This window comes from Rhinoraja longicauda, chromosome 24 (assembly GCF_053455715.1).
Source record: "Rhinoraja longicauda isolate Sanriku21f chromosome 24, sRhiLon1.1, whole genome shotgun sequence".
NCBI classification, from domain to species: Eukaryota; Metazoa; Chordata; class Chondrichthyes; order Rajiformes; family Arhynchobatidae; genus Rhinoraja; species Rhinoraja longicauda.
Window position 1 is genome coordinate 32,146,969 of NC_135976.1, and position 17,882 is coordinate 32,164,850.

The 17,882-nt window shown below is 44.2% G+C and overlaps 1 protein-coding gene and 1 pseudogene across 1 annotated transcript in view; one reads left to right on the plus strand and one right to left on the minus strand.

Annotated features, from left to right (window-relative positions):
- Positions 1–17,882, plus strand: part of LOC144605237 (uncharacterized) — an 86,802-nt pseudogene that overhangs the window by 25,077 nt on the left and 43,843 nt on the right.
- The window catches only part of LOC144605518 (uncharacterized), a 14,953-nt gene continuing 980 nt past the window's right edge, over positions 3,910–17,882 (minus strand). The window contains exons 2-8 of the mRNA XM_078420890.1: positions 17,603–17,813; positions 16,245–16,562; positions 14,327–14,647; positions 12,718–12,766; positions 9,661–9,749; positions 7,713–7,759; positions 3,910–5,502 (exon numbers count right to left, since the gene is read on the minus strand). Of these exons, the coding sequence (XP_078277016.1) occupies positions 5,227–5,502; positions 7,713–7,759; positions 9,661–9,749; positions 12,718–12,766; positions 14,327–14,647; positions 16,245–16,562; positions 17,603–17,813 (1,311 nt within the window). The 3' untranslated portion in view covers positions 3,910–5,226. The remainder of the gene's footprint in view (positions 5,503–7,712; positions 7,760–9,660; positions 9,750–12,717; positions 12,767–14,326; positions 14,648–16,244; positions 16,563–17,602; positions 17,814–17,882) is intronic.

The window sequence follows — 17,882 nt, forward strand, 5'->3', positions numbered from 1 at the left end:
ATTATTAAGGAGTTGGACACATTAGAGGCAGGAAACATGTTCCCAATGTTAGGGGAGTCCAGAACCAGGGGCCATAATTTAAGAATAAGGGGTAGGCCATTTAGAACAGAGATGAGGAAAAACTTTTTCAGTCAGAGAGTTGTGAATATGTCGAATTCTCTGTCTCAGAGGGCAGTCGAGGCAAATTGTCTGAATATGTTTAAAAGAGAGCTAGATAGAGCTCTTAAGGATAGCGGAGTCCGCGGGTATGGGGAGAAAGCAGGAACGGGGTACTGATTGAGAATGATCAGCCATGATCACATTGAATGGCGGTGCTGGCTCGAAAGGCCGAATGGCCTACTCCTGCACCTATTGTCTATTGTCTATTGTCTATTGTCGTTGTCTGTCTGTCGCTCAGCTCTGAGCTCTCAGATACAAACGCATCTCTCAAATAGCAATGAGGAAGATGGCGACAGGAAGTCAGATCGCGAACCGCAGCGAGCCGGCAGCAGCTCGACAGGTTACAGTGGAAAGTCTCTGGTTTAAATTTACAAAATGGTTGGGTCAGATGATCACAGAGTCATACAGCACGGAAACAGGCCCTTGTCCCCAACGCGTTAGACCAAGATGCCCATCTAATTTAGTCAAATTTGCCCACGTTTGGCTCATCATCTACAACTCTTTTGTGTCCAATTCCCTGCCCAAGTGCCCTTTAAATGTTGTTATTGCAGTTCCTTCAACCTTAGGACTGGGACAGTGTTTATTTCTAACCTCAGAGTGTTTATACTCATTAACGCTGTCAATTATGATATCGTTGATAGAAACTGACATGTAGAAGAGTGGAAAAGTGCAGCATGTGTACACGTTTCAAATTCATTCCCGCTTGATAAAATGTGAGTGGACCGCCAGACCCAGAAATCAACTAGACATCACCTTAGGGAGCTGCATGAGAGGTAATTGATTATATGTAAGGCGGAAGGGAGGTGCTCACACGACTGGGACTACCGCTCGCAATATTGAATGTGTAGACACTGTAAATGTATGGAGAGGTTAGCACTATTTTTTGTTCTGTATACATTTATATTCTGAATTACATTTATTTTGAAGAGTGGCGTAACTTCAGGTAGTACACTTGTATAGGTGGTGGACTGCTGCCTCACAGCGCCAGAGACCCCGGTGCGATCCTAAAATCGGGCGCTGTCTGTATGGAGTTGCATGTTCTTCCTGTGACCATGTGGAGTTCCTTGCAGTTGCTCCATTTTCCTCCCACATCCCAAAGATGCGTGGCTGTGTACCGATAATTGGCCTCTGTAATTTGCCCCCGGCTTTTGGGGAATGGATGCGAATGTAGGACAACATAGAACTAATGTGAACCAGGCGTCGATGGTTGCCAGGGATTCGGTGGGCCGAACGGCCTGTTTCGATGCTGTCTTGTTAATATAAACATTACACTTGTCGATGCAATATTATTTGCCTTTCATTCTATTGCAACAACATGTTATGGAGTTGCAGTCATACAGTGTGGAAACAAATCCTGCGACCCAACTAGCCCACACCGACCAACATGTCCCATTTACGTTAGTCACACTTTTCCTCTCGCTTACATTCGACGTCCCAAAAATGCAACATCTCACACTGGCACGCCTCTGCCTCTTCTCGACCAAAATCTGTAGCTAATCTATATCGTGGTATATTCTTTAACAGCCTCCTGGAGATCTGCAACTCCACCAATTCTGGTGTAGCTTGCAAACCGACTAACCAACCCATCGACACTTCCGTCCAAATGTGGAGATGATAAGAAAAGCCATTCGCGTTGCCTGAGGTTGAATGTACAGTTGATCGTCGGCATGGACTTGATGGGCAGAAAGGCTCATCTCGGCGCCATTTCCCCCAGTCAGTGCATTATCTCCTAAATGGAAGCCACGCCAATCTAAACACGAGCATCTTTGAGAACTGGTTTCTCGCGAAGTAATTTCTGATGTGATCGCAGAGTGTGTGCTTATTAATTTTGTCGTAATCGTTTAACAGTCATGTGTACATCCTAATGAAAGAAAGACATCAAATTGCGGTTCATCTGCTTTTCACATTGAAAACAGTCAATGGTCGCCTTAGCCCACGTTTCCGACCATCAGTAATAACATTTTTTGAAAAATAACTTGGTCACAAGAAATGGTTAATATTGCATGCTGATGATTTTGATAAATATGCATAGTTGGAGTCTAAGAATAAGAAGGAAATGGTTACTTATTGCACGAGCAACCGCCAAGTCAAAAGGAACTGAGGCGTCAAACAATTAAATATATGAACCTTAAATAAGAGAAAGTGTTGTGAAATGGAGGCCATATTTTTGGCAATATTGCTTGGCTGCTGTTAGTGAGTGCAAGCTAGCAATAAAATATTTTTGTTTATAAATAGAAAGGGAACCTTTGCACTTTGACAATGTTAGTTCAGTTTAGTTTAGTTTAGAGATAGAGCAATGAAAACAGGCCCTTCGGCCAAACCAGTCAGTGCTGACCAACGATCATCCTATCATATTAGATCGATGTTATCCAACGTTTTCATCCACTCCCTAGACATTAGGGGCAATTTACTGGGCCAATTAACCGATAAACCGGCATATCTTTGCGATGTGGGAGGAAACCAGAGCACCCACAGTCGGAGAACTCGCAAACTCCTTACAGAGAGCGCCTGGAGACAGGGTTGAACCTGGGTCTCTTGTACTGTAAGGCAGCAACTCCATGCTGCGCAACTGTTGGGTTGAGGTGGGTTTATATTTTATCCAGCATCACAATAGTTGGTCGTTATTACACTGCTGTTTGTGGAACTTGCTGTGAGCAGATTTGCTTTGATGTTTCCCTCATTACAGCGATGTCAGCACGCCAGTCACCGGGCTGGACTTATTCTGAGCTCTTGAAAGATTCCTTGCAGATGTTAGACTTTTGTTCTTTACCAATAGATAAGAATAGGAGATCGGATATTTTTAAAGCAGAGATTGACAGATTCCTGTCATGGTTTGTGGGTAGAAGGGAGGGGAATGGGGTTGAGAGGAGTGGATAGATCATCCATGATTGAATGGCGGAGTAGACTTGGTGGGCCGAGTGGCCTAATAATTCTGCACCTAGAACCTATGAACTTATGAACTTTTGGCCTAATAATTCTGCACCTAGAATATATGAAGTTATTAACTTGTTTTTGCTGTGCACATTTTCCGAGAAAAGTAACACCTACTTCAGTCCGAAGTAGCGTCCTAACCTCAAAAGCGATCTGTCCATTTCCTTTCAGAGATGCTGCCTGGCCCACTGAAGCGGTTTTTAGTTTTTGCTCAACTGCTCATATTAACAGGAAGTACGAATATTTGTTGCCATCGCACGTTGGCCTTTGATGTGCTTGTACACTGACTGGAAATGTGTCCAAAACAAATAAATGTATATCGTGTGGTGAACAAATTAATGAACAAATATGTCAATCCCACTAGGTCCTTCATAACCACACCATGCATTAAAATCATAACTTATCCTTTATCATGTCAATATCCAGTACTAGTTATATTTCCATAAATACTTTAATATCAAGGAAACAATTGTTCACAGCCTAGAATATATTAGAGTCATAGAGTCATGCAACACAGAAACATACCTTTCGGCCCAAATTAGCCCTCCTCACTGCGTCTGGACAATTGAGCCAAGGAAAACCTCATCCCTTCACCTGCACTCTCCTGCTCTGTAAGACCTTTGTATATTTCGAACAGAGTGCCTCTAGAGTTGAGAAGAGGTCCTATAGCAATGCTGCTAAGACCAGCATTTCCAATCGAACTTTCTTCTGCTCCATAAATTGTCTTTTTATGGGGGGGGGGTTTCTGTAGAGGTGACAGTTGGATCTACTTGTTTTAGGATCTCACCCAGAAATTTGCTGTTCAGGCAATTATGGACTCTACCAGTTGGCACTGAAATGCCCGTATGTCGTGTGGTCATGTACTGGGGAGGGATGTTGTAGACGGGAAAATTTCATGTGAACTCTGGAGCTTGCTTTCAGAACAAATTATTTTTATTACAAATTGGCCAACTTTGGTTACACATGGCCTGGGGCAGATGCCCTCAGATACAAAGCATTCATTGCCTTTTACACAACCACATCTACGTTACCTTCCTCCCCTTGCACTCTCAGTGATTACAAAAGATAAAGGAACTCATATATATTGCTCTGCTGTGCTGCTGCAAGTACATATAACAAGAAAACACTCTTGACTCACTTCTTGCACTCTAATGGGCTATAAAAGCTATGAATAGTTCAGCAGTTCCACGATAAATTACTCCCCCCCCTCTCCCAATTTCCCCATTGGCTGGGCAGTATCCAGGGATGGACTCACTTAAGATAATCTTATTTGCAACTGGTCACTGAGGCAGGTAAAATCCAGTCCTGACCAGCTTTCAGCGAGGCCCCTTACCCAGGCTTGAGGGTCATTTTACATCTTGGGCTTACCTGCCTTAGCCCACTTTCCACTTGAACCCATTTTCTTGCTCGATCCATTACCCCTTTACGGACTTGAACCCACAATACTTTGGTCCAGAGAAAATGGGCTGTGGTGTGCTTAGGCTGACCCTTGCAAGGAATTATGATGGGACAGTTGGGGAATTTGTGGGTGGGGGAATGAGGGTGGGTATTCCAAGAATGGGAAGCAATGCCACTTTATCATTTCCATACATGATCTAGGCTCATTCATTATACAAGCGGATGAAAGAGATCGGTGAAGGGAGTGGCATTCATAAGGTTATAAGTGATAAGAGCAAGCAATTTGGCCCATCAAACCTAATCCATCATTTAATCTTCGCTGAACTACCTCTCCCTCCTAACACCACTCTCCTGCCTTATCCCCATAACCGCTGACACATGATAAATTCAACGAAACAGCTCAGAAAGAGCTTGACAAAATATAGCTATAAAAAGATGCCGGTTTATGCCAAAGACAACCCCAAAATGCTGGAGTACCTCAAATGGTCAAGAAACATCTGTGGCAAAAATAGATAGGTAACATTTTGAGTCAGGATCTTTCTGCAGACCATCTGAAGTAGGGTCCCAACCTCAAACGTCACCTGTCCATATCCTCCAGAGATGCTTCCTGACCTGCTGAGTTACTCCAGCATTTTGTGTATATCTTTGACAAAGTACATGGCAGATTAAAGCAGTGTAATCTCAATAGGGTGGGAAAGCAAGTATAGCCAAAAACGCACACCGAATTAAAACTCTCTCCTAAGAAACAAGAGAGGCATAAATTGACTCAGGATTCTCTGGAGTCCCAGTAGAGTGGGGTTTCCGATTGCCCTTTGGGCGGATGCTTTGAAAATTGATATCTGCATAGATGACAGCGTTGTCAGTCACAGGATGCCTTGATCTCGACTTCCTTTGACATTTCACCACTGCATACGTGGGTCCACCTTCATTGTTATCCAAATGGGGAGCTGCCCTGTTGTTTCCAAGTTGCTGCAGATCTGTATCAACGTGGTTCCCTTCCAATACTGATATTTCCTAAAATATAACAAAATGCAGTTTTACAACCTAATAGATCTGAAAGGTCCTCAAGAGATGCCTATTACAAACCTCTTCGGATCGTACACCTTGTTGTGGTGCAGAGGCATGTGTGCCCCCATGATACCGAGAGCGATGCAGTCGGAAGCACTAGCTTCTGGTAGGGTCACCCATGGCGGTAAGGTCGAGGATGAGGGTCCGGACTCAGAACGATCCAACGTACCAGACCTCAACGGCGGACCAGGCGAACAAAGTTATCCTGAACTCAACGGCTGTGAAGGCGGATGAAGGCTGCAACAAATCTATCAGCTCCAATGGCCTTGGTTCCCTTGCCACTGGAATCAGTTGATGGATTTGTGAAGGACCGTGTGCTTCTTGGGTTATAGCATCAAGTACACTTTAAACAAACACACGCACAGGCGTCTTCGTTATGACATCGGAACGTAGGCCATCATCCTCGACCTCGAGGGATAGCCACGACGACGACGACTATTATAAAATAGGCTTAAACTGTTCAGTGTACAGAACAAGCCATGGCTGTTGTTTACAACACAAAGATAGCGCATTACGGTGGAGCAGCGGTAGAGCTGCTGCCTGACAGCGCCAACAACAGGTTTGTCGGTTAATTGGTTTGGTATAATTGCAAATTGTCCCAGAGTGTGTGTAGGATAGTGTTAGTGTGCGGGGTCGTCGGTCAGCGTGGACGCGGTGGGAGAAGGGCCTGTTTCTACATTGGATCTCATGACTGGAGTGGACTGGTGTTGTTAATAGGCAATAGACAGTAGACAATAGGTGCAGGAATAGGCCATTCGACCTTCCGAGCCAGCACCGCCATTCAATGTGATCATGGCTGATCATACACAATCAGTACCACGTTCCTGCCTTCTCCCCATATCCATTGACTCCGCTATAATTAAGAGCTCTATCTATGTCCCTCTTGAAAGCATCCAGAGAATAGGCCTCCACTGCCTTCTGAGGCAGAGAATTCCACAGATTTACAACTCTCTGATTGAAAAAGTATTTCCTCTTCTTCGGTCGAAATGGCCTTCCCCTTATTATTAAACTGTGGCCCGTGGTTCTTGACTACCCCAACATTGGAAACACGTTTTCCGCCTCTAACGTGTCCAATCCTTTAATAATCTTTTATGTTTCAATAAGACCCACTCTCATCCTTCTAAAATCCAGCGTTTACAAGCCTAGTCGCTCCAGTCTTTCAACATACGACAGTCCTGCCATTCCGGGAATTAACCTAGTGAACCTATGCTGCACGCCCTCAATAGCAAGAATATCCTTCCTCAAATTTGGAGACCAAAAATGCACACACTACTCCAGGTGTGGTCTCACCAGGGCCCTGTACAACTGCAGAAGGACCTCTTTGCTCCTATACTCAACTCCTCTTGTCATAAAGGCCAACATGAAATTAGATAGCTTCACTGCCTGCTGTACCTGCATGCTCAATTTAAGTGAGTGATGAACAAGGACACCCAGATCTCTTTGTACTTCTCCAATTCTTAACTGGACACCATTCAGATAATAATCTGCCTACCTGTTCTTACCACCAATGTGGATGACCTCACATTTATCCACATTGAACTGCATCTACCATGCATCTGCCCACTCACACAACCTGTCCAAGTCACACTGCATCCTCACAGCATCCTCCTCACAGTTCACACTGGCACCCAGCTTTGTGTCATCCGCAAATTTGCTCATATTACTTTTAATCCCTTCATCAAAGTCATTAATGTATATTGTAAATAGTTGCGGTCCCAGCACCGATCCTTACGGTACACCATCAGTCACTGCCTGCCATTCTGAGAGGGACCCGTTAATCCCTACTCTTTGCTTCCTGCCTGCCAACCAATTTTCTTTGCATTTCAGCACCCTACCCCCAATACCATGTGCTCTAATCTTGCACACTAATCTCCTATGTGGGACCTTATCAAAGGCTTTTTGAAAGTCCAGGTACACTACTTCCACTGGCTCTCCCTTGTCCGTTTTCCTAGTTACATCCAAAAAAAACTCGATAAGATAATCAAACATGATTTCCCCTTCGTAAATCCATCCTAACTCGGAACGATCCTGTGACTGCTATCCAAATGTTCCGGTATTTCTTCTTTTATAATTGACCTAAATGGCCTGTCTAAACACATATAATTCAATGTTATATATTCTTGATCAATCAGAGAATTTATATTTCACATTTTTACCTGGGTTTCATTGTTGGCTTCACCTTGTGATGTACTGCGCTTGGTTTCTGGAAAATATGTTGTCGATAGGACCATATCAGAATCAGGATTAAACATCATTCATTCATATATTTCATTCATTTGTTCTACCTACCTTCTATATCTCTCGTTTCCCTTTCCACTGACTCCCAGTCTGAAGAAGAGTCTCGACTCGAAACGTCACCTATTCCTTTTCTGCAGACATGCACCCTGACCCCCTGAATTGTCAGACCATTTTGTGTTTATCTTCGGTGTAAACCAGCATCTGCAGTTCCTGCCAACACACTGAATCATCTACGTGTTGTGCGCAAGACCTTATATTTAGCAGAACCACAAAAATACTGCAGTATATTTGCACGTACGGAGCAAGGACCTGCACTGTTGTTCTGGTTACTGTGCGTAATGTTCAGAATGAATCATATTCACTGTGCTCTACTCATCCCTCCCTAAAGCTGCCTAAACCTACCTGATCTCCCGATTGCTCAACACATTAATCCCGCTCCCATTCTCACACTAACCTTTCTGGCCTGGTCCTCCTGCGTTGTCAGAATGAGACCCAGCACAAATTGGACGAACAGCATCTCATATTTCGCTTTGGCAGCTGACACCCCAGCGGTATGTACATTGACTTCTCTAATTTCAAGTAGCCCTTGCATTCCCTCTCTCTCCATCCCCTCCCCCTTCCTAGTTCTCTGACCGGTATTACTGTCTCCGATTACATTTTATCTCTGTACCGCCCCGACAACAACCTGAAAAAGGGTCTCGACGCGAAACGTCACACAGTCCTTCTCCCCAGAGATGCTGCTTGTCCCGCTGAGTTACTCCAGCATTTTGTGTCTAAGGCCCTAACCTTATCTGCTCCAACAGGTTTTCATAAGTTCATAAGTGATAGGGGCAGAATTAGGCTACTCGGCCCATCCACCTGCTCCGCCATTCAATCATGGCTGATCTTTCTCTCCCTCCTAACCTCTTTCTCCTGCCTTCTCTCCATAATCCATGTACTAATCAAGAATCTATCTATCTATTCCTTAAAAATATCTATTGACGGCCTCCACAGCCTTCTGTGGCAAAGACTTCCACAGATTCACCATTATCTGATTAAAGAAATGCTTCTTCATCTCCATCCTAAAGGAATGTCCTTTAAATCTGACGCTATGACCTCTGGTCCTAAACTCTCCCACTAGCGGAAACATCCAATCTACATCCACTCTACCCAGGCCTTTCACTATTTGATGTTTCAATGAGATTCCCCCCTCTTTCCGCTCTTTCCCTGTTGTAAAGATGGGTCTTGGATCTGAAATGTTAACTGTTTACTTTCCACTAATAATCTCTGACTGAGAAACAGCTCAGTGAACTTTCAAGTTTTCATCGGCGGTGGAGATAGTTGGCACCTTCAAGTTCATGGGTGTTTACATCTTGGATTTTCTGTCCAGGCTAGTACTGCCCTGCCACAACTACCTCCTCTGGCAGCTCCTGCAATAAACCACCACCCTCTATGTGAGGCAGGTATGTTGTACGTTGTCTATGTCCCCGTGAGGCTGCAGGAGTGATCTTCATTGTAACTGTACTTCACTGTGCTTGTGCATGTGACAATAAACACGACTTAACCTGATTCGAAACACAACAGCTAATCACACAAAGCATATTCTAACAGAGAGGAAGAGAGTATCTAAATCTTACTTCCACCCAGCCTCTTAGTTCTCACGCATCTCTGCCATTTCGCACTCAGTTTCTGTGCACTGATGTTCAAAGAACAGTTTTTGTCACCGAGTCAACCATGATAGCATTATTCATCATTCATGGTTCCTCCTACATTTTAGTACTTTAATTGCTGGGTATTTGTTGATTAGAACATAATAAAATCTCTTGACATTCTGCAAGGAACTGAGACACGTATTGTGAAATTATTTAAGGGAAATCAGAAACTCACCCTTGGTTTTACGCTTTCGGTACCAAAGGAAGGCAACGATTAGAATCAGGAGAAGCACAATGACACCAGGCACAATTATGTAAGGGATCCTGTCGGACAGAGAAGAGGGAAGGGTGAGATATTCCTCATCATTGATTCTTGGCCTTCAGTAAAGAACAAAAGTCAAGCATTTATATGGCACCTTTCCTGTTTTTTTTAAACTGTGCAGCAGAGGAAATAAAGTGTAGAGTCTGTTTTGGTGGGTAATGCAGCAGATAATCTGCTCACAGTGAGGTGACATTGACCAACGATCGTGAAACTGGTTGAAGATCAATTGCGTCCGACCATTAAGGAAACCTCTCTTCTCCTTCAGAAACAATGCATGGGAACTGTTGCACTTTTACAGCAATGATTAGTTCAGTTTAGTTTAGTTTAATTTATGTTAGTTTAGCTTAGTTTAGTTTAGTTTAGTTTAGTTTAGATCAGTTTAGATTTGTATAGTTTAGTTTAGTTTAGTTTAGTTTAGTTTAGTTTAGTTTAGTTTAGTTTAGTTTAGTTTAGTTTAGTTTAGTTTAGTTTAGTTTAGTTTAGATTAGTTTAGTTCAGTTTACATTAGTTTATTTTAGTTTAGATTAGTTTAGATTTGTATAGTTTAGTTTAGTTTAGAGATACAGCGCGGAAACATGCATTTCGGCCCACCAAGTCTGCGTCAACCAGCAATCCCCATACTCTAGATCTACCCTAAACATTAGAGCCAATTTACAGGAGCCTATTAAACTACAAACCTGCATGTCTTTGGAATGTGGGAGAAAACTGGAACACCTGGAGAAAACCCACATGGTCACTGAGAGAATGAATAAACCCCGTACAGACAGCAACCTTAGTCAGAATCGAGCACAAGTCTCTGGGGCAGTAAGGCAGCTACTCTACCGCTGCGCCACCGTGCCACTGTTATGGGAGTTTGCATATCTGACAGTTGGCACGCTGCCCTGCCTCAGTACTGCAGTGGTGTGGTATCCGAGGGATTTACCCAAATATTTGCAGCTATCCTTGAAACCACCACTTTGTGAACACGGTTCGACAACCCTGTTCCAGCATTGTTGGAGAGAACACCATGTCAAAGAGAAAACAATGCACGTGATTCACAACAAATCTCACTCCAATGCCATTTACAATTCCATCTCCATCTCCACCAACATTGGTTTGGACACTGACTGTTCGCTTAGATTTGTCTGGAATATGGAACATCTTCAACCTATCCGGAAGGAGGCTCACCGTGACCATCTCAAGGTCAGTAGTAGTGTGACCTAATGTGCCTACCACCCAGGGTCACGTTCTAGGTGTAGACACTTCCTGCTGTTGGAGTGACTGACATTGAGACTTTGACCAACTCTGCAAGGTGTTGCCATAAGTGATATCAAGGGTGGTGTTTTAGCCCATAATTCACTATGCATTTTCCTATCAGTACCACACCAGAGCAGGTCACAGCAAGGCAAAGCAGCAATAATTGGGATTTTGCAACTGTAATCATCTCACACCATGCGATGAACTAATTGATGGAGAGGTCATGGTGAATACTGGAGGGAATGCCCTCTGAAGAGCAACAAATGGAGGAACCTGTTCTTATCACCGAAGCATTTACACAACACAATGAGATGTAAGGCAGTGCAATTTCCCTTCTGATGTGTTGACTAATATCTGGTTTGCACGTTATATACTTATATTTTTATAGAATAGGGTCATAAGGAATAGTAGAATTAGGCCATTCGGCCCATCGTCTACTCCACCATTCAATTATGATTGATCTATCTTTCCCTCCTAACCTCGTTCACCGGGATTCTCCCCATCACCTCTAACACCCGTACTAATGAAGAGTCTATCTACCTCTGCCTTAAAAATATCCACTGACCTGGCCTCCACAGCATTCTGTGGCAAAGAATTCCACAGATTCACCACCCTCAGACTAAAGAAATTTCTACTCATCTCCTTCCTAAAAGAACATCTACCTCTGAGGCTATGACCTCTAGACGTAAACTCTCCCACTGGTGGAAACATCCTCTCCACATCCACTCTATCCAAGCCCTTCACTATTCTATACGTTTCAATGAGGTCCCTCCTCATTCTTCCAAACTCTTGTTTAGAAGAATGTTTAAGAGAGAAATTTATCTTTTGGTGACAGGCTTGAATCAAATTGTAAAAGCCATTGGTTATGTTTCCTGATATGTCGGTTCATATGATCCATAGAGAGCCACGTTATGCAACCAGGCCATTTGGCCCTTCAGGTCTGCGCTGACCATCAACCACATTCACACAAATCCTGTAGGAAGAAGTATAGTCTAGATAGTTGTGGGGGTCAGTAGGTTTATAATAGACATCAGTCGATAGTCTGTGGTGGTGAGATCGAGAAAGGGGAGGGAGGTGTTTGAGTGCCGGATGAAGTGCAGGAGACCGTTCCCTCTGCAACCCTGCTGAATGGCCCAATTCTACTCCTATTCCTTATGACCTTAAGACCTACACCTCCCTGGTTATATCATTCTTTCCCTTCCAAAGCACTCCCTCCCCAGGTACCTTCCTCTTCCACTGCGAGAAATGAAACATCTGTCCCTATACATCCTCCCTCGTCTCTGCCCAAGGACCTCAACTGTCCTTTCAGGTTAGGCAGAGTTAATTTGAACCTCCTCCAACCTCATCTTCATCTACTGTATCAGGTCTGCATCTTATATATCTTCAGGTCCAAACGTTGAATGGGCGATCATTTCACTGAACACCTACGCTCAGTCAGCCTGGGACTATATGATATCCCAGTTGCTAAACACTTTAACTCGCCCTCCCATTCCCACTCTGACCGTTGTGTCCTGGGCTTCCCGCATTGTCAGAGTGAGGCCGAATGCAAATTGGAGGAACAACACAACATATTTTGCTTGGGCAGCTAAAGCCAAGCGGTATAAATATTGATTTCTCGAACTTTAAATAACACATCTCTCTCCATCGCTCTCCCACCCTTGTCGTTGTACGAGTTTCGCGAAATCCACCAGCAATTAGCACATGGCATCTTTCATTGGAAACAGAATAGCTTACCCTGAAGTATAATTGGAGCTTTTCGAAGTTTCACAAGTATATTCAAATCCTGTTGGAACAAGGAAATAAAAATTAGTTTCACTGCCTTTCACTTGCAGTTGAACAAGAGAGCATGCTTGTCCGATGTAAATAATTTATAGGCTCAATAGGCAGGGCAATGATTCTTCAGTGTAATTTTCAGCGAATGGGAGATGTTGTCATGATGAGCTAGAGTGCTGGTTACATCTCAGGTCGCCAACAATAGCGCGAGGCAATGGTGCAGCGGTAGAGTTTCTGCCTTACAGCGCCAGAGACCCGGGTTCAATCCTGACTACAGGTAGACAATAGACAATAGATAATAGACAATATGTGCAGGAGTAGGCCATTGGGCCCTTTGAACCAGCACCGCCATTCAATGTGATCATGGCTGATCATTGTCAATCAGCACCCCATTCCTGCCTTCTCCCCATACCCCTGACTCCGCTATCCTTAAGAGCTCTATCCAGCTCTCTCTTGAATGCTTTCAGAGAATTGGCCTCCACTGCCTTCTGAGGCAGAGAATTCCACAGATTTACAACTCTGACTGAAAAGGTTTTTCCTCATCTCAGTTCTAAATGGCCTACCCCTTATTCTTAAACTGTGGCCCCTTGTTCTGGACTCCCCCAACGTTGAGAACATGTTTCCTGCCTCTAACGTGTCCAACCCCTTAATAATCTTCTACGTTTCGATAAGATCACCTCTCATCCTTCTAAATTCCAGTGTATACAAGCCTAGTCGATCCAGTCTTTCAACAAGTACTGTCAGCACGAAGTTTGCATGTTCTCCTTGTGACCGCGTGGGTTTTCTTCAAGTGTTCTGGTTTTCACCCACATTCTGAAGGAAGAGAGGCTGGATAGTTGGGGGTTTTATTCCACACAGGAGAGGAACGAGGAACCTATTATTATTATACGCAAAGCTATGAGGAACGTAGACAGGGTACTTCGTGGGAAATCAGCACAGCAGATGCGCGTGGAAGTGGACAACGTAGGGTTGGGTAAATATCTGGAGGGTACCTGAGCGGGGAATATTTTAAAACCTAGACGGTGGAGGCACTTGAATTGTAAATTCTGAGGGGCTGGTAAATGGGATTAGTATCGATGTCACTTAATGGTCAACATTAACACAGTGGACCAAAGCTGATACAGTCCTCTCGGAGTTAACTGTGGCCACATTTACTGATCATTTCTGTTCCCTTCCCATATTTGTGTGTCGGTCATGTGGAGATCATGGCGGGAAAGTGAAAGTGCTTGGACAGATGTCACTGCAAACCTAGTTTAAAGCTGTGTTAACATAAGAGGAAGTTCTAGCCAGGAAGCTGGAAATACAAGCACTGCGAAATCTATTTCTGGAGCCCAGCAACCAAGTATTGACAAATGGGCCATCACTCCATCATTTTAATCTTGATGTTAATTAAATAACGTGCATGGATTTCATGGCTTCCGGGGTTATGGGCAGAAGGCAGGAGATTGGGGTGAAGAGGGGAAGATAGATCAGTCACGATTGAATGGTCTATTTCTGCCTCTGTCACATGATCTTATGAACCACCCCACCCGCACTTCCACTTCTTCTCCCCATCCCCTCCACTACTTACCAGGGCCATTGATTTTCACGAGAAAAATGCAGGACACGTCATTGCTGGAGATGGACACGTTGACCATTTCACTGGATTTTGATCCACGTTGATTTGAGCTGTTGCAATAATATTGATGGTGCTGGTGTTTGAAGGATTGACAATGTAGATCCAGGGTATTGCTGTCTGATATCTTTGAATCCACAGCTGGGATGTTTTCATACCAACTGTAGCTAATGGGAAGGGATCCCCGGCCCGACTCACAGGACACTGACACTGAGCCCCCGAGACAGGAGACATTGGCTGGTGGCAGAATTCCAAGCACAGGAACAGACACGGGTTCTGTGGGAAAGGAGCAAACTGTAGACACTGGGTGAACATCTAAAAATCAAACACTCGCCAATATCCACCATCTCTGTATCTTTGCCAGAGCCGCCTGGTTTGAATCTGACACATCCATCTACATAGAGTCATCGAGTCATAGAATGGAGAAACAGGCCCTTCGGTCTAACTTGCCCGTGCTGACCAACACGCCCAATATACACCAGTTCCACCTGCCCTTATTGGCCATTAACCCTCTAAACCTATCCTGTTCATGTTCCTGTCCATTTTTTTACATGTTGTGATAGTACTCTGGGCAAAAGACTCTGTACATTTACTCGATCTAATCCTCGCATAATTTTGTACCCCTCCGTAAGATCATCCCTCTTCCTCCTGCGCTCCAAGAAATAAAGTCCTAATCTACTCAACGTCTCCCGATAGCTCAAGTACTCGAGTCCTGGCAAAATGCTTGTAAATCTTTGCAACCTATCCAACTTCACAGCATCTTTCCGAAAACACGGTGATTAAAACTGACCACAAATCAGACAAATCATCAGACAAATTTTGGATTCTCTTTTATATTTCAGGAATTGCCAGCAGGAAAAGTGAGCATCGTTTATGCAACACAGTCGGACATTCAAAGCATCAAGGAAGCTGCCCATTTGTCTAATCAAAATCAAACTGTGTATGCAGGAGTGCAATTTCGAAGGAAATCGACAGGGACACAATCCAGTACAGGTGACAACAATGTCACCCGCAGAGATAGGTCTGAAGGGTCTCGACACGAAAAGACACCCATGCCTACTCTCCCGAGATGCTGCCTGATCCGCTGAGTTACTCTAGCATTTTGTGTTCACCCACTCAGATGCCCGTCAAAAACCACCTTCTTCTCACAATCGACGATCCAGATTCATACATCTCTGTGTCTCTCCATCCTCCCAGCAGCCAGAACTACCATGTCTGCCACAGCAGCACCATCTCTCTGTGTTTTACATTTCCGGCATCTGCAATTTATAAAATCCTCTTTTAATCTGAAACTCTGCCACGATTCTACAATACCGACATTCAAACATCTCATTAGTGCAACGGTATCACTATCTCCAAAGACGTACAGGTATGTAGGTTAATTGGCTGGGTAAATGTAAAAATTGTCCCTAGTGGGTGTAGGATAGTGTTAATGTACGGGGATCACTGGGCGGCACGGACTTGGAGGGCCGAAAAGGCCTGTTTCCGGCTGTAGATATATGATATGATGATATGATAACAACTTTTTAATTTCCTTGTATAAAATTGTTGATAGTGATACTGTTGCACTAGTATGCACACGCGAGGTGTGTGAATGGCGGTATTGTGGAATTGTGTGTCGGGAGCGGAAAAAAAATTGACCAACATTGAACTAGTGTGACCGGTGATCGCTGGTCGGTGTGGACTCGGTGGCCCGAAGGATCCGTTTCCATGTTGCATTTTTAAACGACAACTAAATATCCCGGTGAACTTTCTCTGCAAACCTCTCCAAACATTTCACATCTTTTGTTTTATAAAGCGGCGTCAAGAGCTCTGCACCAGATTACCAACAATGTTTTGTGCGGATGCCAAAGTCACTCACTGAGAAACATACCTACAGATACTTGGAGATGCACATTAAATGTCGGTTCCCCGGTTGTATTAATTCCACAGCTGTGCCATCCTGAATCTCCAGAGTGAAGATCCTCCACAGCCACAGTAAATATTCCTCGTGCCGGGTTATCTGTGATTGACACTCTTCCGCCCTGTCCATGTTTACTATTTGTTTCCACTACATGTGCACTTTGGCGACTTGTCCCACGGCACCAGTATTTTGTGTGTGAGCGGTACACTGCTGCATAGTGACAATCGATTGTGATCGCTCTTCCCACAACCCCTCTTACTTCGCTCTCTGCCCACAGTGCACCTGAAACTGAATGAAAAATCTTTCATATATTGAAGAGTAAAATTAGCCTTTCACAAACATATAGTTATTGTATACATCAATGTTTACAGGGGAGTCCGCCCAATCATATTGTTGACTCTGTTGAATTCCACCCAGATTGCGATGAGTGACAGACACTGTGCACCGTCCCTCACCATCTGCACGGGTCGTTCCAAAGCTCTTCCCAGACAATGACGGTGGGAATGGTGAAGAATGACGCATTAAACACGGAGCTCGTTGCATTGGAAGGCGCTGTCGATGGAGTCTTGATGAGTTGCTGCAGTGCATCGTGCAGATGGTGCAAACTGCTGCTGCTCTGCATCAGTGGGGGAGGTTGAAGATCGGGTGTCTATCAAGCGCGATGCTGGGTCATGACAGACCACGCACAAGTTCTCAGCGAAACTGTGGCCTCGTCTACGCTTGGCCTCGCCGATGTAAACCATTCTCACTGTCTTCTGGACTTCCCCTCTGAGCGTCTGCACAACTACCAGGAGTTGCATTTCAAAATTCACTTTGACAAAAGTGAGGTTAATACTTAATGGAGTGACGGCCAAGTAGATTCACTTTAATTTTGTGAGATTACTGGAGTTCCTCCAGAGAGTTCCTCCTGGTTTTTAAACCTGTCGTGATCATGAAATTGTACATACTTGGTTATAATTGATGGATGCAAGCAGAATGAATTTGGTTGTTTCTGTGTCTCAAAGAGGCTGAGATCTTAAGCGGCAGCCAGAAAATCTTTTTTAAGGCAGAAGCCGGAAATTTGATGGAATCTACTCAACCCGTTGTGATAAGTGCAGGTATTTCTCTCCTTTCGAAGCTCAACACGCCCCAGGTGAAAGCAACAGGCAATTATTTGCCAGTCCCCCAAATAAACTCTCGCATTTTACACAATGAGCTCACGTTGGCTGCAATGATGCCGTCTGCAGATAACAAGAAACCCACGAACATCGCCACAAGGTGAAAAGCAGCAGCTACAACGACACGGGAGAAATTTTAAAACAGTATTCCCACGGGAAAATAACACTCACCTGTATTGTTGATTTCTGTCACATAACTGCACGTTCCTGCTCCGTTGAAGACTTTCACGATGAGTATTTCACTGGATTCTGTCCCACGATTATTTGAGGTTGTGCAGTAATATCGATGGTGTTGACTTCTGAGGATTTCACAACTCAGATCCAGTTGATTGCTATTCGAGATCTCGGAATCCGCAAGCTGGTTTATTTCATACCATTTGTACTGGATGGGAAGTGATCCACGGCAGACTCACAGGACACTGACACTGAAGCCTCCGAGACGTGAGACATT